At 47.4% G+C, this 21,539-nt stretch overlaps 1 protein-coding gene across 1 annotated transcript in view; it reads right to left on the bottom strand.

Annotated features, from left to right (window-relative positions):
* The window catches only part of LOC137542195 (uncharacterized), a 438,126-nt gene that overhangs the window by 104,806 nt on the left and 311,781 nt on the right, over nt 1-21,539 (bottom strand). The window contains exon 10 of the mRNA XM_068263924.1: nt 2,306-2,424. Within this exon, the coding sequence (XP_068120025.1) occupies nt 2,306-2,424 (119 nt within the window). The remainder of the gene's footprint in view (nt 1-2,305; nt 2,425-21,539) is intronic.

Here is a 21,539-nt window from a genome sequence, read left to right as displayed (position 1 = left end):
TCAATGATGATATTATTGTCACAGAAATTTCTGAATTTGTATCCGAGTCTTCTTGTGAAAGTCCAGTGCCTGTGACCTCCACTCATGATGATTCTCTGTCCGGTACTGGTTTTGGTCTTGTCGTGCCGGACTCTGAGGTTGGCAGTTCCCCGACATGTACTGAGGTTTCTCCTGTGCTGGTGTACCCCAGTGTGCTCTGTGACCCAGAAAGCCCAAGTGTGCCTCGGTTACCAGCGTACTCAGATGCTTCCTCGGTGGAGACATGCTCTGATTTAGCCTGCCTGCTTGCATGCCCAGAAGTGGTCCCTGAAAGTCTTGATCTTGATGGGTGTCCTCGTAATTCTGAATCCGGAATTGTCATTGGTTCCATGGGGGTTCTTGGTAATTCTCCATGTGAGCCTGGTGATTGTTCTGCCCTCTTGGGATCTCTGTGGAGCTTCAAAAGGTTCTGGGAGATTCCGGGAGAGATTTTGCTTGGTCCCCTGGATAAGATCAACGGTGGCTTTTGTGTTGTAAGGGACACTTCGAACAGGTATTGTGGCAGGTTTGGTATTTTCAGACGCTCCTTGGAAGGTGGTGGGTATTGTCTGGAGGGTGTCGATGGCTTTTTCTCTGGTATCCACAGTCCTGATGGGTGTTACGCTAAGACTGGTAGTACTGATGGGCATATTTCGGTGGCTTCTGTTTCCGATGAGGTCGGTTTCGGGTGGACTGACTCTGGAATTGGACCTTGTCGGGCTGCCCCGACCTTCATGAGTGTTCAGTTAGAGTTTTTTGGTAACGCCAGTTTTGAAAGACGTCTGGAATTCGTCCCTAGAGGGGGGGGGGGGGGGGGGTACTGTAACGATCCGCTCAGCTGCCTGCGCAGGCAGGCAGCCTTTTGATCATTATTCAGGTCTGCATGCTGCAGGACTCTGGAAAGAAGACCTTCTGTCAGTTTTGCAGCTTGTGCTTGCTGAGGAATTTGCATACGTTGTCATGCAAATTGCCTGGCCACATTCATTGGAGGCGTGTACTATAAGTACTATGTGTGTCCCACAATGCTTCGCTGCTCATAGAGGTTTGTTCCTGCTGGACTCACCTGGAGTGTCAGCCACTGCTATCTTAGTATAGTTAATTCTTGGGGAGTGCTCCTTGCATTCCTAGTTAGTGCAGTCAGTTTGTGTATAATTTGTACTGCCTATTCTGTCCTGTCTTGTCTGTCGCGATTGCACTGTCACCAGCGGCGGTTGATAGCGAATCGCTCTGTCTTGTTTGGATCGCACTAGCCTCTAGCGGTAGCGGCTGTGGATCCTTCTGATCTAGTTCCTGGAGTGTAAGCTGGAGCAGCGGTTGCTACCAGCTACCTCATCTGATCTGTCTTGTTTAGATCGCACTAGCCGCTGGCGTTAGCGGCTGTGGATCTTTCTGATCTGTGTTCCTGCTTGGATCACACTTGCTCTGGCGGAAGAGCGGTGGATCCTTTCTGCCTAGTTCCTGTTTCTCGTTTGTCTGTCTTGTCTGATACGGGTGCTTGCTGTAGGCTCGATGAGGTAACCGTTAAGCAAGCGTTCACGTTCTTTGTTTCGTGTTTGTCTGTTGATGGTTAGTTAGGCGTGCTTGTCTCTATTGTGCTTATCACGTGGAGACCGCGCATAACCGCGTGCACTGTTGCGAATGAGTGCGGTGTTCGTGGTTAGCTAGCGTTTATTATTTTCCGTATCTTCTCATTGTATGATTTGCTGTGCCTTTGCTATCCTCGTATTCTGTTCTGATCTGCCTTGTGTCACTTCTGGCAATCGCCGTTCTTGGCGGTTGCGTTTCTGTTTCGCACCTGCTGTTGTGTGTGCGCGGTCGCGGGGTGGCGACTAGATTGGCGCACACACATACAACCTGTCCCTTTGCTCGTTCTCATTCGCAATCGCTTCTCTTCCGATTACGTTCTGCGCTTCGTACAATTCCTGTCTGGCATTTGTGGAGGTACAGAGGATTGGTTCCTCTGCACTCCCCAGCGCCATCTGCCGACAGGAATTTCCCTCTACTGGTGCTTACACCAAAAGCTGGGTTCTAGTATCTTGACACGCTTGTGGAGGACCTCCGCAGTGTCAGCGCACATCTTTGTGCGCTGAACACGGAGATATCCCACAATCGTTACACACATACAGTACAGCACCAGTATCTGTTCATACACAGCACCAGTACATGATTTTTTAGTTTGAAACTGGACTTGAATGAAAATCTAACTGCATGCACACACTTTGCAATTCATCTGCATTATCAGTTTAGTAGAGTTATCTTGGCTTTCCTTACACTTGAGATATCTCACCTCTTACGATTCGATGATCTCCAGAACTATTGTTGTTTGGAGTTTGATGAAGAGATTCATCAGTCACAGCTGCCATCCATATTGATAAGTTAGTGCTGAGAGTCAGCATAAGGCCACACCTGCAACATAGGAATACATTTAAAAACACTCAAAATCAGTTCAAATAAGTGAGGTTATAACAAAATAGAACAACAAAAAATCACATCTGTTATCCCTGCACCCACCTCTTTTTCACCTGCCTATTTTACTATTTACTATTTTACTGCACACGCAATTTGTATCACTTTGTCAACATGAACATTGCATCTGAGCAATTAAAGCAGTGGAGGAGATATTGCCCTGCCTGTTGTTGTTATACAGCTTCCTTGCTTTTTCAGTCTCCTTTTTCTCTGAGCACATCCCACTTGGAGCTGCTTCTTGCCAAGTAAGGGTGAAGAGAAGACATTAACATGCTGTGTGGTGAATTTTTGACTGGCCTTTACCTCCCACCGTGTGCCAAACAACACTTAGGTTTTTTGTTTTTTTGTTATAACAAAATATGTTGCCTAATTGGAAAGGTTTGGAACTGAAATGTTTAGCTAACTTTGCATTTTTTCTTTTTTTAACACAATTTTATGCATCTCTTTGTATTTATTACAACCCGTTCCAAATTATTATGCAAATTATATTTTTCTCTGATTTTCCTAATAGTTGATGCAAGTGGCAGTCAGCATAATTTTTAGGTCATCAACCATTAGAGTATAATTCAAATGTTACTGAACTCACCTCCTAATGATAACAGTATGAATTCAGAAAAGAAATAAATTACTGATCCAATCATTAAGAACAACATAGTTTCAAAATAGTTTATAGGCTGTAAAGAACTGAAAATGGTAATTTGTTGAATTTGCAGCATTAGGAAGTCATAATTACTGAAATCAAAAGCTATTCAAATCAAAGACATCTTAACTAGTCATGTTACATATTAACATACAATTCCTTATTTCATAGTAACTTCACAATTCTTGCATCCATAGAACGTGTGAGTTCTGATAGATTCTGCTTGAATCTCTTTGAAGGATGTCAAATTATCCTCCCAGAGCTGCTGTTTGGATGTAAACTGCCTCCCACTCTCATAGATCTTTGAGTATGATCCAAAGTTTCTCAATACAATTGAGGTCAGGGGAAGATGGGAACACACCATGAGTTTCTCTCCTTTTATGCCTACAGCAGCCAATGATACAGAGGTATTCCTTGCAACATGAGATGGTGCATTGTCAAGCATAAATATAATCTTGTCACAGAAAGTACAGTTCCTTTTTTTGTACCATGGAAGAAAGTGGTCATTCAGAAGAGATTATTTTCACACTTTCAGGGACCCTAAAGGTGCCAACAAGCTCCCTCTCCATGAATCCTTTTCAAAACATTACTCCTTGTTCAGGTTGCAGCCTTGGGATATGGTGGCCATCCACCAACCACCCACCACTCCATCCCGGGGGCAGACTGACTATTCGGACACTCTGGCTCGGACCGAGGGCCGTGGTCAGGGGAAGGGGCCGCCAGAGCACCCTGAGTAGGAGGGGAGGCAGCCAGTGAAAGGAAGCGATGGGCACAAAGGCGGAGAAGGGGGGACGTCTCCCCCTTCCCTCACCTTGGGGCCCCCCTTCCTGGCTCTCCTCTCCGAATTAATGTACCGCTGTTACACAGATGCTGGAGGGAGCTGTGGTCTGTGTGCCGCTAGTCGGGTCTACTCAAGACCAGACTAGCGGCACACAGATCACAGCTCCCTCCACCGCCCGTAGAACAGCGGTAAGTCCCCGCCCGCTTTCAGCCGCAGTACCGAGACTTAAACATTAATCCGGAGGGGAGAGCCAGGAAGGGGGGCCCAAATTGAGGGAAGGGGGGGGGGAGACGTCCCCCCTTCTCCGCCACTGTGCCCTTCGCTCCTTTTCACTGGCTGCCTCCCTTCCTGGGGACACCTATAGACCTAGCTACATATACTGGGGGCACCTATAGACCTGGCTGCATATACTGGGAACACCTATACACCTGGCTACATATACTGGGGAGACCTATACACCTGGCTACATATACTGGGGACACCTATAGACCTGGCTACATTTACTGGGGACAACTATAGACCTGGCAATACTGGGAACACCTATACACCTGGCTACATATACTGGGGAGACCTATACGCCTGGCTACATATACTGGGGACACCTATACACCTGGCTACATATACTGGGGAGACCTATACACCTGTCTACATATACTGGGAACACCAATAGACCTGGCTATCTATACTGGAGACAACTATAGACTTGTAAAGAATGTAAAGAATGTAGTGGTATTTTTGTCAAAAACCTGAGCGGTTCTTGCCTTTTTCATGATTGCTAACTCAGTAAAGGACCAGCCTTTAAAGCGTTGCTATCATATAAATCTGGCATAGTGGGGTCTGAACCCTCTATAACAGTAATTATAGATTGACGGTATACCTTGAAATGAATCAGAGCTGTAATGATCGGTGTAACACAGAGAGGATCTGATTACCGGTGATCTGCAGTATCACCGAGAATGCAGATATATACCAGATTATAGATGATCTGCAGTATCACCAATAATCAGATATATCTCTAACCTCTGGACACCTGAGTAATATATGAGTGTTTGGTGCAACAGTAATACTTTGAGGAGAGCACCCGTACAGTGGGTGCGAGGCAGTAGTAGGTACTGCCCTGAGAACAGATTCCTTCCAAGGCCTGAGGCTCCCCAAGGGGCGGAGCCAGGCTGGGAGTAGGAAGGATCAGAGATTGAGTGACACCAAAGGTGAAGTGTCACTGACAGGACTGTGAACTATTTCCCAACAGGAGAAATAGTTCTCGAGGTCGGACAGGCCAGGTCGGCAACAGACTGACAGATCAGGTACAGAGACAGGAGACAGATGCGGAATCCTAAGACTAGCCGAGTTTGGCAACAGAGTATCAGAATGACAAAGGTACAGAATCAGAGATCAGAAGAATGGTCAGGAAAGCAGAAGGTCATAACAGATAATCAACAATGCCTAAGCTTGAGTGTGAGCTCCTAGATTCTCAACACTCCTGGAACTAGATAATAATAATGATACAGATGGTACAGAATTCCTAGACTAAGGTGTGAGTTCCTTGGCCATCAACACCTTGGAAACTGGTCTAGATAATAACACAGATAATAATACAATTCCTAGGCTAAGGTGTGAGCTCCGTGATCATCAACACCTACGAAACTGTCTAATAAACACAGATACTGACAAGGTCTGAGTGCTACCACGTAGTGATCGCAACACCAGACACCAGAGGAATGACCAGCACCCAGTATATATACACCAGCGCTCTCTAGCGCCTCCCCTAAGTGCTGGACCAATGGAAGTTGCTGAAATTGTCAGCTGACCGGCTTGGTCAGCTGACTCCCTTCTGACTGTCATAAAGGCCCTGCCTCTCTGCGCGCTCGCACGTCCTCCTGAACCAGTGTGGACTATCAGTCCCAGCCACACCAGACGTGTTGTAGTGTTCCTGCTGTGTTGAATGCGGAATCCGCCGCACCGCTGTCAGTGCGTGCGGCGTTTTCTCCGCATTCGACATTACTGACAAGAGTAGGCCTATGCGTGCTACCTGCTGCGTCGGACGTGGAATCTGCCGCCCTGTTGTCTGGGCATGCGGCGGTTTCTCCGTGCTCCGACTGCGCGCTAGCTGCCATGTTGAACGCGGAATCAGCCGCCTTACTTTGAGTACTAGCGGCGGCTTTTCTGCGTTTCCTCACAAGAGCACTCAGTATGTGATTTTATATAAAAAATTGTATTTGCTTATCATACAGCATATATACAAAATATGAACAGTTCCACGTAGTGTTTCCTTCTAACAGTATTCCATCTCATCAAGGCTTTATAGTCAAGCGATCATCAATCTTCTAAGTACATTGAAAAAAGAATATAACAGTTGTGTTATATAGAATAAGATCAAAAATAGTCTCATCTTTATCAATAGCTGTGTATCTAATGGCTGTGTAAAACTTGTAGTAATCTTCTTAAAGAAATAGCATAAAAAATAGTTTCTAAAAAAACTTTGTGCTAACATCTTAGCAAAACTTAATGCTGAAAAATTAATAAAGTAAATCACCAGAATATTAAGCATATTACCTCCTCTGTCATCTCTTCAGCATCTAGAACCACTTGTGGGAAGGTAGCTTCGGCCTCATGTGTCTTCTCAGGAGATTGTTGGGCTTCTGCAAACTATGAGCTTACAGCTCCTACCTTTATAGTGGCAGGATGCAATATGGCTGCCTAATCTGGAATTTCCCTGGATCCCTGGTTCTGATTGGCTAAAGCTTCCGTGCGTCAAAACGCTATCTATGTTTTGAATACCTAAATCACAATATTATTGTTTATAAATTCTTAATTACCTTATCTTGTGGGAATCAACGTCATCTGACATTTTGACATCTGATAAAAAGGTCATATTTGACGCAGTTAATTAAAAATGGACATCACCAGCCATCTTCTCTGCTGGTTTGCCCCAGACATTGAGACTAAACAATGTCATTCATGACGCATTACTGATAAAGTGTTCACTGCTAATTAGGTTGGAATGTCTTAGTGCTTCCCCAGACATGAGATTGGTCAGGTTGACACTGTAACCAGACGTCTTCAGCAATTTAAGGCTTATTAAAACATACAGGGCTTATAATATACTTATTTAAATATAAACCTTATTATATAATTCTTCTTAAAACAATTAATCATATAAGAAATAATTGCATATTAAATCTTAATAATATAAAATCCTTTTCTATATAAATATAATAACTTCAACCGGCAGAGGTCAGCCTTTCATAACAAATAACAAACAGTAATAATAATGTTGATTTTATAAGACTATGAAACCGCCAGGTGGCATCATTGAATCATCTTTAACTAATTGGGAAAACCCCTTATTGTGTTATCTCTCTTTCATATTTTGACTTTCTCTGTCTGGGAAATTTTTATCTTTTCTTGCTGGCCTTGGCCTTCAAGCAAAGAAACATATCAACAATTGTCTAGCTTACAAGTTAAAACAATCTTATAAAAGTCTTACTTTCTCATCTTCCACGGGTAGACTACAGCTTTTAAATGTCTTTCAGAGTAATAGATTCTATTATATAGGGTCTAACAATAATTATTTATTTCTTTAGAAGGAATGTATTGATTATTAATATTTATATATACATTCACATATGACATTTTTTCCTGCATAAATAAAACCGCTAGAATTCTGACATTTACACCTGGCTACATATACTGGGGAGACCAATACACCTAACTACATATACTGGGGACACCTATACACCTGGCTACATATACTGGGGAGACCTATACACCTGTCTACATATACTGGGAACTCCAATAGACCGGGCTCTCTATACTGGAGACAACTATAGACTTGGCCATCTGTACTGGGGACACCTATAGACCTGGCTACCTATTCTGGAGACACCTGTAGACCTGAGTATCTATACTGGGGACACCCATAGACCTGGCTACCTATTCTGGGGACACCCATAGACCTGGCTACCTATTCTGGGGACACCTATAGACCTGGCTATCTAAACTGGGGACACCTATAGACCTGGATACCTGCACGGGCAACACCTATAGACCTGCTTACTTCCACTGGGGAGACCTTTTGACTAGGTTACCTATACTGGGGGCACCTATTTTGGGGGAACTGCTGCCAGATTAACTATTTTTGGGGAACCGCAGCTGCCATATTAAGTGTATTTTGGGAAACAGCTGCCAGAGTAAGTGTATTTTGGGGGAACCACTTCCAGATTGTGTATGTTGGGGGAACCACTGCTTCCAGATTATGTGTATTTTGGGGTAACCACTGCTGCCAGATTACATGTATTTTGGGTGATCCGCTGCCAAATTATGTGTATTTGGGGGAACCACTGCTGCCAGATTACGTCTATTTTGGGGGAAGGACTGCCATATTATCTGTATTTTGGAGGAACCTCTGCCATATTGCATGGAGTTTTGGTGGAATGCTGTCAGATTACATGTATTTTGGGGGGAAACATTATGGCAGAGTTCAAACTTCCCCGGCAGACCTTTTACACTACTGCTAAGGTCATGTATATTTTGCCCCACCCATGACCACGCCCACATTCTGTTGCGTGACCACACCCATTTTTCGGCACGCAGGGTTGTTTACCAGTGTTAAATATCTGTAGGCAGTAAATTATTATATCTTAGTCTGTAAAAAATAACGTGGAAGGTGGGCCAATACTGGTACAGGGCCCCATAATCTCCTATTGCCCGGGGGCCCCATGAGTTGTCAGTCCATCCATTTAGACCATCCAGGGTTGCACGGCATTCATCAGTAAACAAGTCTGTTTGAAAATGTGTCTCCATGTAGCTCTGGCCTCTGGGCCCACTGCAGGCATTTCTGTTTGAGAACGTTGATTAGGAGTGGCCAAACGTAAGGTTTAAAAGACATTGCAAGACATCCATGGCTATAATTACTATGTAATTCCCTGCCGTGTTGTTCCAGAGGGATTTTATCAGATTGCTACTTGGAGTCAAGAAATATTTTTTACCCTTTTAGGGCTAATTGGTCCAAGCCTTGTAATTTTTTTATTTATTTTTTTGCCTTTGTGTACATCATCTGAGATATGTGAGGGTGCAGGCTAGTGTTGTACCTTATTTGTTGTACCTAATTTTCTTGTTGAACTTCATGCATGTGTTTCTTTTTTCAACCCAAATAACTACGTAACTGTAATTAGCGGGAAGGTTATAGCCTCCAAAAGTCCTAGTAAAGAAAAAAAACCCAATCCCTATCAAATTCGCTTTTCTTATCTGAGAAGGGTTTCCCAGAGAACAAAGACTGTTATGTACCTGAGCTGCCCAGCCAAATAATAGATGAAGAAGTCTAGGAGAGCAAGGTCCACTTCCATCTTAGGTATTTGTAAAATGTAAAATTTTACTTTTGGCCTAGTATTGCCCCAATCAATGGAGAAATTAAAGAATTGATGTCTTTAAAGAGACACTGAAGTGAAAAAAAATATATGATATAATGAATTGGTTGTGTACTATGAATAATTTCTAGAAGATTAGCAGCAAAGAAAATATTCTCATACTTTTATTATCAGGTATATAGTGTTTTTTCTAACATTGCATTATTCTATAATATGTGCAGATTACACAACATTCAGCATTCAAAATGATTCTTTCAGAGCAGTCTGTGAAGTAATGACCTCTCCTCTAGCAGAGAAAAAGTAAACAGTTCACTTACAGTTGAGAATAAAAGTCAGATAACAGCCCTCTCCACGACTAACTTAGTCGGAGAGCTTAATGGCTTGTTTGCATAGAGATAACAACTGGAGTTTCTCAACTCTTCCTGTACTGGAAACAATTAGACTGATGTATCTGATCTTAATGTTTTATTTCTTAGCTGTACTACACATACAAATCATAATATCATAATTTTTTTTTCGCTTCAGTGTCTCTTTAAAGAATCTTTTAAGCCTCATCTACACGGGTAGATGAGGCTGCGATCCGGTGGCTCGATTAGCCGCCGGATCGCCTCTTCCGTGTGCCCGCCGTGTCCCCGCTCGCCACGCACTCGCCGCATTCGATTCCCCGCTCGTGCCCGCTCGTCCCCGCCGGCGCCGCTTATCTTCCGCTCGATTCCCTGCCATTGTCCCCTCGCGGGGAGCGAGCAGGGAATCGGCGGTGTGGAGATCCGTCCTGTCGGATCTTATCAATCGAGCCGCATCAGCGGCTCGATTGATAAGGAGCATCGCGGCCGCATCTACTCGTGTAGATGCGGCTTTAGGGCTAGGGATCATCTTAATAAACCTTATTCTTCCGGCTACTGAAAGTGGGAGTGTGGACCATGATTTGAACTTTAATCTGAGTATGTCTAACAGGGAATATACATTCCTAAGAAGAAAATCAACAGGGGTTTTTGTTATAATTAGTCCTTAGTGGCCTCATCCATAGGAAAAGAAAATTTACCTTGTTGGAAGCTATAATCTTACACTTCCTTAACCTCCTTGGCGGTATGAAAAATACCGCCAGGAGGGAGCGCAGCAGTTTTTAAAAAAAATTTTTTTTTTTTAATCATGTAGCGAGCCGAGGGCTCGCTACATGATAGCCGCTGCTGAGCGGCACCCCCCCCCGCCCGCTTCGATCGCCTTCGGCGATCTCCGATCAGGAAATCCCGTTCATAGAACGGGATTTCCTGGAGGGCTTCCCCCGTCGCCATGGCGACGGGGCGGGATGACGTCACCGACGTCACTGACGTCACTGACGTCGGGACGTCATTGGGAGTCCCGGGCCACCCCTCGGCGCTGCCTGGCACTGATTGGCCAGGCAGCGCTGGGGTCTGGAGGGGGGGGGGGGGCCCGCGCCGCAGCAGATAGCGGCGATCGGGCAGGGGCCGGCGGCGATCAGAGTGCTGGCGCAGCTAGCAAAGTGCTAGCTGCGTCCAGCAAAAAAAAAATTATTAAAATCGGCCCAGCAGGGCCTGAGCGGCACCCTCCGGCGGCTTACCCCGTGTCACACACGGGGTTACCGCCAAGGAGGTTAACCTCCTGAGCGTTACGCCACTCAGGAGGTTTTGCAGCTTTTGTGTCCCCCAGAGTTAATGTTAACCTCAAGCAGCTCTGTTTGTGCTGTGGGCGGAGAGAAGGCTTCCTCTGCATCACTCTCGCATACAGCATCTTCTTGTGTAAAGTGCGCCAAATGGTTGAACGATGCACAGTGACTCCATTTGCAGCAAGATGATGTTGTAGGTCTTTGGTGCTTTTCTGCAGGTTGACGCAGACTGTTCTCACCATTTGTCGCTTCTGTCTATCCGAGATTTGTTTTGGTCTGCCACTTCGAGCCTTAACTTGAACTGAACCTGTGTTCTTTCATTTCCTCAATATGTTCCTAACTGTGGAAACAGACAGCTGAAATCTCTGACACAGCTTTCTGTATCTTTCCCCTAAACCATGATGGTGAACAATATTTGTCTACAGGTCATTTGAGAGTTGTTTTGAGACTCCCATGATGCTACTCTTCAGAGAAAATGAAAAGAGGAGGGAAACTTACAATTGACCCCCTTACATACTCTTTCTCATAATTGGATTCACCTGTGTATGTAAGTCAGGGATCACTGAGCTTACCAAGCCAATTTGAGTTCCAATAGTTAGTTCTAAAGGTTTTGGAATCAATAAAGCAACAGTGCCCAAATTTATGCACCTGACTAATTTTGTTTAAACAATTATTGCACACTTTCTGTAAATCCAATAAAATGAATTTCACTTTTCAAATATCACTGTATGTGTCTCCTCACATATATATTTAACTGGCATTCTTTATCGTAACAAACAACAATTTATACAGGAAAATCATGACGATTAACAAGGTTGCCCAAACGTTCACATCCCACTGTATATAAACTTTCACATCCTACTGTATGTATACTGTATATATATATATATATATATATATATATATAGAGAGAGAGAGAGAGAGAGAGAGAGAGAGAGAGTACACATAGGAACCGCCACAAGTCTGACAGGCAATCTGAGGAGCAATTGGTGCAAAATACTATGCCTCCAGAAGTAACAATTCCAAATGTAACCACAAGAGCACAGAGATATGGGCAGTGAATTACATACTGTATATTGAGAAAGCAGGGTCCCCCTGTGAAACAGCTGTTAGGCTTTTTTTTGTGTGCCCTGTGATGTCAATTGGTATGAGGATGTAATAAAGGGGACATTTGGAAAGCAGGTTTGTGCCCGGATCTCTCTGCTCAGACTAGCCCAGGCATGGGAAAACTCGCCCTCCAGCTGTTACGGAACTACAAGTCCCACAATGCATTTGGGTAAATCCATATCTGAACTGTTTAATAGGCTAGCGCTCCACCGTATCTATTTTGCCCTGGTGTTTTATCCAGTCTCCAGTTTGCCCTAAGGGGCCTTTATTGTTGTTTACAACGTTTATTCTGAATGTTTTTGTGAGCGCTTTTATACGTTTTGTATATTCCACAATGCATTTGCCTTTATGAGTCATGACTGTGGCTGTCAGACTCCTGCAATGCATTGTGGGACTTGTAGTTCCTTAACAGCTGGAGGGCCAAGTTTGCCCATGCCTGCGGTAACACAGCAAATAATAATTACAATTTTTACAGCAGCAAGAGGAGGTTTGGTGGCAGCAGAGTGTGCTGTGGAACCTGGCGGTGGTACCACAGCAAATAATAATAACCAAAAATTCTGGTTCATCAGGAATTGGTGGCAGAGGAGTAGCCCATGGAGGTTCCAGGCAGAGGTGTTGCTAGGAACCCGAAGAGATCCGGGGCACTTTTGGGCACTCCAGCTGGAAAATGGGTGTTACCACGCACCATAATGTGGGTATGGTCATAGGTGGAGCCAAATTTACACGAACTTAACAGTGGTCTAAGTAGGCCTGCCCAGAAAAATGTTGGCTGTTACCCCTGCTCTATTAGTAAAAAAAATGCAGCATATCACATAAATATGCAGTGTCACTTATACATAAGTAGGCAGTTACCTAGCTGCTGTGCTGGCAGTACTGGCTATCGGCTGGGTGGGATGGCAGTTCCCCCATAGCATTCCCTGACCTTCTAGTGGATCCCCTCCCACGGGCCTCCCATTCATGCACCACAACTCCCAGCATGCCCCCATAGAAGAACCACGGCTCCCTGCATGCCCCATAAAGGCATCACAGTGCCCAGCATGGCACCACAGCATCCAGTATGCCCATATAGAGGTACCACAGCACCCAGCATACCCCCAGATTGATGAATCACAGCATGCTTGCCATTGAGGCAACACAGCTGACGCTGCCTGGGGGAAATCCGGGGCACCCCAGAATAGATCTGGAGCATGTGCCACTTATCTTTGGGGCTAGCAACACTCCTGGTTCCAGACAGCGGTTGTGAAGCCGCAGTTGGGGCCTCCCCACAACTCAGACAGCACAGTTTTCAACCCAGATAACCCCAGACTTAATTCAATAAATGTATCATGGCAGCAACAGTGGTTGGTGGCAGCAGAGTAGGCCATAGAAACTGGCAGTGGTACCTCAGCAAGAACCCCCCAAAATTCTGACAGCAGAGGTTCCAGGCAGTGGTTGTGAAGCCGCAGTTGGGGCCTCCCCACAACTCAGAAAGCACAGTTTTAAACCTGGACACCCCAAGCATAACAGCAGGTTTCAATTTTTTGAGGGTAACAAGTCAGGTAGGCAGGCAGACAATTGTATTAAATCCCACAAAAATATTTTTTTCTGTGGGTCATGACTTGAGTGTGGTAGAGGCAGGCACCGCAGCTACTTCAAGTCCTCCTCTCACCACCAGCTGGGACCAGAAAATTGCCTTCAACCTAAGCCTGGTTAATTTTCATGAACATCAGTCTGTCCACTGACACTGTGGACAGACGAGAGCGCTTCTCAGTGATTACACCACTGGCCGCACTGAAGCATCTCACTGAAGGAGGGCAGGAGAGGGCTTTTAGGGCGTACTTGGCAAGCTTCCTCCAGGTGTCCAGTCTCTTGAACTAATACTCCATTGGGTCCTCAGTGTTCATGCTGTCAAAGACACTGAGAGATCCCATGTAGTCAGCTGCCATGTGAGTCAGATGCTGGAGGTGACTAGAGGCTGTTCCACCTGGTAAAATTATGGGGTCAGACCCAGCAGATCTCCTGGGTGGCTGGGGCTGCGGGCCATAGCAGGCATCTGCTGGGACAGCTAGACAGGAACATGGGGGGGGGGGAGCTGGGGGAAGTCTTCCACCAGGCTTCAAAAAAGGGCCTGCTGCAACTCCCTTGTTCACTCCTCCCGCTGTGTCCTTGACACAAACTCCCCCAGCTTTCCCTTCAATCGAGGGGGGATGGGGGTGTCTTGACACCCTAGAAAAATAACAGGAAACACAAAACAGGAGCCCAGTAGTGCAGTATGTTAGCTCATCAAAAAGTGGTCAATAAGTGTGATAGAAGTTCTAAAGGCGGGTTGCTAGGGGGCAACCGACCACAGGAGGAGACAATAAAGCCAACTCCACTCGGGGTGGTTCAACAAGACCTGGTATCGGTCACTCTCTCCGAAAAGACTGGCAGATATCCACTTTGGCCGAACCACTTGTGGTTTGTCTGGACTCCTCCAACGGGGTCTGTTGGGGGGTATAAAAGCACTATGTGGAAAAAGAGGCACCCTTGAGGTATATAAAAACTATTAAAACCCGATAAAATGAAAGGTAGTGAAGTTGCTTACCTCAATGATGAAATCTTTACGTAAACAAAAGATTTTTTATTAGTACAGGCAATGAGTTTCGCGGGTCCGAGCCTGCTTCATCAGGCCAATAACAGTGCCAAATGGATAAGAACCATATACCATAGGGAGCTTCATGCTATATGGCTCTTATCCATTTGGCACTGTTATTGGCCTGATGAAGCCGGCTCAGACCCGTGAAATGCGCTGCCTGTGCTAATAAAAATCTTTTGTTTACATAAAGATTTTGTCATTGAGGTAAGCCACCTCACTTGCTTTCATTTTATCATTTTTTAATAGTTTTTATATACCCCAGGACGCCTTGTTTTCCACATAGTCCTTCAACCAAGGGTCCAGAATAAGGGTGACCCACAAATCCTCCCTCACCATCATCTGAACCACCTGGGGATCCCTGTGGAGGCAGCGCAACATGTGTCCACTCATAGGGAAAAGGTGCACCCGTGCAGCCACACCTTCATGCCGGACAAGACCCGTTCGTCCACTACTTGCTGCTGACCATGTTTCTTCCCAACCTCAGAAAAGTGCAGCTGCACTCTCCTGTTCCCCCTCTGCAGCCAGATCTGGCTCCTTCAGCTCATCCTCCACTACCTGCAATTCCTCCTCCTCAAAGGTGGCCTACCCACTCTGCTGATCCAGCTGTCCCAGGGCTGCTTCTCCCTGTTCCAGCAGATCAGACAGTGCCCTGTCCAGCAGGAAAACCATGGGCAGCCATCTGCAGATGGACGCCAGCTCCCAGCTCACTATCTTGGTTCCCTGCTGAAATGTGGCTAACACCTGGCAGACCTGCTGTATCTGCCCCCACTCCGCAGCCCTCAGCAACTACAAGGTTGAGACACCAGCAATGTTTTCCTCTAGGACTTACTGTGTCACAGCCCTGTTGTGCTAGAACAGTCGCTCCAAGATCACCAGGGTGGAGTTCCACTGTGTGGGGCAATCACTCACGAGCCTGTGGAGTGGCAGGCCCTGGCTCTGCTGCAGGTCGGACAGCAAGTATAGGCAGTGGGTGAGTGGTGGAAATGGGCCACAACCTTTTGTGCCCTTTTCAGCACATCATCCAATCCTGAGTAGGTGTGCAAGAACCTCTGCAGGAATCTCCCAGAGGGGGGTCAGCCTCTCGGTACCCAGGGTCACCAATAGAGATGGCCCAAACGGTTCGACCGCGAACTTATTCGCACGAACTGCGGTAGTTTGGGTTCGCGAACGAACACGAACTTTATGGCGGTTCGACCCACCCCCTATACTACATCATTTGGGTCAACTTTGACCCTATACATCACAGTCAGCAGGCACAAGGTAGCCAATCAGGCTACACTCTCTCCTGGAGCCCCACCCCCCCTTATAAAAAGCATTTCACTTACTCGTGTGGCTGCAGTAATTAGAGAAGGGAGAGGTGCTGCCAGGGGCGTAGGAATAGGCCCTGCAGCCCCTGCGCCCGCGGGGGGGCCCGGCCCCCCCCCCCTGGGGCCCGCTCGGGGCCGTTTTGTGGGTGCTGGAGGGGTGGCAGCATGAGGGGAAAGCCTTGCCCACAGTCGGCGGGGAGAGGGGTAGTTCCCCCCTCTCCCTCACCTCGGGGCTCTCCCCTCTGCGCTCCCCTCCAGCTCGTAAGTGTCTGTGGGGCTGTGGTGGGCAGCGAGCGGCGGGCAGATACATACCTGCTTCCGTGCGTTCCATCGGAGACTTCTCCCTCTGGCGGCTGACGTCACTTCCGGAAGTGACGTCAGCCACTAGAGGGAGAAGTCTCCGATGGAACGCACGGAAGCAGGTATGTATCTGCCCGCCGCTCGCTGCCCACCACAGCCCCACAGACACTTACGAGCTGGAGGGGAGCGCAGAGGGGAGAGCCCCGAGGTGAGGGAGAGGGGGGAACTACCCCTCTCCCCGCCGACTGTGGGCAAGGCTTTCCCCTCATGCTGCCACCCCTCCAGCACCCACAAAACGGCCGCGAGCGGGCCCCGGGGGGGCGCTCAGAAAATCTGCAGGGGGGCCCGGTGGGGCCTAGTTACGCCCCTGGGTGCTGCAGAGACTTTAAGGAAAGCTTAGATAGGCTACAGTTTGGCTTGTTAGGTTGCTCTTTCTTGCTGATACTTATTGCTAAAAAGCACTCCTCATCCTCAACAGCTCTTTTGAGAGCTAATGTTGTTCTTGTGATCTATTTTGTTTTGTGTGTGTGTCCCACAGACACTTGTGTTGCATATACAGCACTTTCAGTCAGTCTTAGCTGCTGGACCTTGGCCCCTTGGTAATTCCTACTGTGCCACTGCCAGGCCCAGTACATTCAGTGACTACCTGTGTGTGTGACAGCTTGACAGCTTCACATTTGTAATACCCATCACTGCATATATCTACCTGTTGTTCAGTGCACCCACCCACCTACCTACGTGACTGCACGTAGTGTCACTGCACCTGTTCATGGTACCTATGTGTGTGTGTGACAGGTAAACATTTGTAATACCTGTCACAATCCCCCTGGTGGCCGGACAGAACAATGCCTTCCAATCGGTTTCAGCACACAGACCATGCAATCTGTGGTCGCAATCGGTGCGCAGAAACCGCTATGATTTTGGCAGCAGACCGATTAGAAGGGAGCCTGTGAGTTACGGTAACACAAATTACACACTATTTCAGGGTATAACTGCCACCACCTCTGATACCATGGGACAGAGGAACCCACTGACTGGCTGACTCTAGACCTGCAAATAGAAAATGGTTAAACACACTCTATTTTATCTAGCTATCAACAATAGTAGTGACTCTTCAGAAGCCAGGGTTCAGTTTTGTGTTGCTGAATAATAGGCGTAGCCGAACAAATAAATGATGTTAGCGTCGTTTATTAAAAATGCAATATAAATAATTAATAAACAGAAAATCATTAAAATCAACAATTATAGAGACATTAGTAGCGCAGTAAAAAAATGAAAAGGGAGAAAATACTTAAGTATGTGGAAATATGTCCTTTCTGGAAAAACGCGTAAAGTTCCTTTGTTTCAGTTCAGGAGCAAAGGTCAGACAAGATGGCCGCTAATTATATGGTCCTCTGGCTAGCAGCAGCATGCTCTCGTGAATATGGCATTTGGAGGACTGAAGTCCGCCTGCTGGCAATGTGCTTTTTATGAAGCTGGTTTGGGGGTGTGGCAACGCCTGCCCCCTCTGAATTACCCACCAATGACTGCCCACCTCCTCCTAGGGGAATTTTGAGCTTAAATTGTAAAACACTGTAACTTATAAACGCTAAATGTCATATTTAGGCGGATTCATAATTGTCAGAAAGTACCGATTAATATGACATCTTGCATGAGTGCATTAGGCTGTCCTGTCCCCGAGAAGGGTTGTACACCAATAACCGGACGGGTTATTGTTATGAATTTTATATCAGCACATTGGGCAGATTTTAACGAATAAGACTATATGAATTTCATAGCTGTGCTCTACACGGTTTTCCTTTAACAGACCAAAATCATAAACCATATGCATTTAAATCCTAGGTTTGACCCGACATGGCCCTTCTGGACAAGGCGTTTGCGCCACCGCGTTCGGATGTGGTGTCTGCCAGGACTGCTGACAACAGGCAGTAGGTCGGGCAGGTCAACGGTCAGCCCACGCAAGGGTTCCTTGTTAAGTGGCTGTGGACCTAAGGGAACCCCGCAGGAATCCCTGGACCTTCCCAGCTCTTGATAGATGGCACATGCCTTGCAGTATCTGGCTACATCCCTGTCAGAGGATTACCATGTGCGGATTTCAGCACATGCCCCCTGAACGCACTCGGGACCACAAGCCATTTGGTATTCGCATGTGATCTACCAGCAGTCGGTTGCACAGCCTCGCTGTACAGTCTTCCACTTTTCCAATATACCTTGAAGACGGCCCCATCTGCAAGGGGCTCAGAGGCTTGCTGCATGAGCGCCTCCAGGCTTAGGTCACTTTGTAGCACTGCTGTGAATGCAGCACTGCCAGTTCCAGCCAGCTGGCTCATGTCACATGAAGTCAGCGGCTGAAAGTTCCCCCTTCTGGGGTCAGCACTGAATGAAGAGTCCGGCACTGAACCCACAACCCTTACAGCACTTTCAGTTTCAGCCAGCAGGCTCATGTCACATGAGGCCAGCGGCTGAAAGTTCTCCCCCCGCTGGAGTCAGCACTGAACGAGGAGTTCGGTACTGAGCCTACAACCCTTGCAGCACTCTGGGTGACTGCTAGTACAGGCACAGCATTAGCATTACAATAACTGACATTCTTCACATCATTGACACATGCATTAATGACAGTGACAGGTACAGGAACATTTTCATCACAGACAGTTTGTACATTAAACACAGGTACTTTTGACTGAGGTACTATTGAATCCGGTACCCTTGAACTGGGCACATTCAACCCACCTCCCCCTGGTGCTCCCCCCAGTGTGTAAAGTACATGGTGGTGGGCAGAGAGTCCGTCTCCTTCCGTGGGTGTTGAGGCGGTTGCGGCAGGTTTGTAATAGGACACAAGCTTGCCCAAATCAGTCCCCAACAACACAGGGACCGGGAGATCATCCACAACCCCAACAACCCTTACTTGAACCCCCACCCCCCAGTCGAGCTTCACTCTCGCTTGGGCTATGTGTAAAAGGGTGCCCTCCACTCCGGTAAGGGCAAGGGATTGGTTGGAGCTGATGCTCTCCTCTGGCACAAGGTGTGAGTGAACTAAAGTGATATCTGCTCCAGTGTCTCGGAATCCGGGGACAATCTTGTTGTTCACTCTAACAGGCTGCAGCTGGTTGGTTCGATCACGGATTTCCTTTCCGCGGGCAAACAAAATCTGATGATACAGGCTGTGGTTCGCTGGCTGGTTGCATCTGCTGTTGGTGAGGTGCAGGGGGCAGACGCAGAGCTAGGGGGGGTCGGGGTAGGACAGGTGCCCCGGAGCGCCGGGTCCCCGAGGGCGCCCAGCTGAGCTGCAGAGTTTTTTTTTTTGGGAGGGGAGCAGCGCATAGAAGAAGAGGGAGAGCTGTGAGCAGCGGTGGAGAAGGGGGGCCATCTCCCCCCTCCTTCTCTCACCTTAGGTGCTCTCCCTACCTCGCTGTCCCCTCCACAACTAATGTCCGTCCGGGTGGCTGGCAGCGGCGGGCGGGACTTACCTGTGTCTCGCTCCAGCACCGGAAGTTCGGGTCCTGCAGCCGCTGCTCTGGTCTGGACTAGACCAGAGAGTAGCGGCAGATCTATCCGGCGCTGCGACGAGACGCAGGTAAGTCCCGCCCGCCGCTGCCAGCCACCCGGACGGACATTAGTTGTGGAGGGGACAGCGAGGGATGGAGAGCACCTAAGGTGAGAGAAGGAGGGGGGAGATGGCCCCCCTTCTCCACCGCTGCTCACAGCTCTCCCTCTTCTTCTATGCGCTGCTCCCCTCCCAAAAAACATACATATACTGGGGACATATACCCCCTGCCTACATATACTGGGGACATATACCCCCTGCCTACATATACTGGGCTCATATACACCTGCCTACATATACTGGGGACATATACACCTGCCTACATATACTGGACACATACACCTGCCTACATATAATGGCACATATACCCCTGGCTACATATACTGGGGACATATACCCCCTGGCTACATATACTGGGGACATATACCCCTGGCTACATATACTGGGGACATATACCCCCTGGCTACATATACTGGGGACATATACCCCCTGGCTACATATACTGGGGACATATACCCCCTGGCTACATATACTGGGGACATATACCCCCTGCCTACATATACTGGGGACATATACCCCCTGCCTACATATACTGGGGACATATACCCCCTGCCTACATATACTGGGGACATATACCCCCTGACTACATATACTGGGCGCATATATACCCTCTGACTACATACACTGGGCGCATATACCCCCTGACTACATATACTGAGCACATATACCCCCTGGCTACATATACTGGGGACATATACCTCCTGCCTACATATACTGGGGACATATACCCCCTGCCTACATATACTGGGGACATATACCCCCTGCCTACATATACTGGGGACATATACCCCCTGACTACATATACTGGGCGCATATATACCCTCTGACTACATATACTGGGCGCATATACCCCCTGGCTACATATACTGGGCGCATATACCCCCTGACTACATATACTGGGGACGTATACCCCCTGCCTACATATACTGGGGACATATACCCCCTGCCTACATATACTGGGCGCATATACCCCCTGGCTACATATACTGGGCGCATATACCCCCTGGCTACATATACTGGGCGCATATACCCCCTGGCTACATATACTGGGGACATATACCCCCTTCCTACATATACTGGGGACATATACCCCCTGACTACATATACTGAGCACATATACCCCCTGGCTACATATACTGGGGACATATACCCCCTGCCTACATATACTGGGGACATATACCCCCTGCCTACATATACTGGGGACATATACCCCCTGCCTACATATACTGGGGACATATACCCCCTGACTACATATACTGGGCGCATATATACCCTCTGACTACATATACTGGGCGCATATACCCCCTGACTACATATCCCGGGCACATATACCCCCTGGCTACATATACTGGGGACATATACCCCCTGCCTACATATACTGGGGACATATACCCCCTGCCTACATATACTGGGGACATATACCCCCTGCCTACATATACTGGGGACATATACCCCCTGCCTACATATACTGGGGACATATACCCCCTGCCTACATATACTGGGCGCATATACCCCCTGGCTACATATACTGGGCGCATATACCCCCTGGCTACATATACTGGGGATGTATACCCCCTGCCTACATATACTGGGGACATATACCCCCTGCCTACATATACTGGGCGCATATACCCCCTGGCTACATATACTGGGCGCATATACCCCCTGGCTACATATACTGGGCGCATATACCCCCTGGCTACATATACTGG

The sequence above is a fragment of the Hyperolius riggenbachi genome, chromosome 12, assembly GCF_040937935.1.
Source record: "Hyperolius riggenbachi isolate aHypRig1 chromosome 12, aHypRig1.pri, whole genome shotgun sequence".
Taxonomy (NCBI): domain Eukaryota; kingdom Metazoa; phylum Chordata; class Amphibia; order Anura; family Hyperoliidae; genus Hyperolius; species Hyperolius riggenbachi.
Note: the sequence above shows the minus strand (reverse complement) of the source record. Positions and strands in the feature narration are given on the sequence as shown.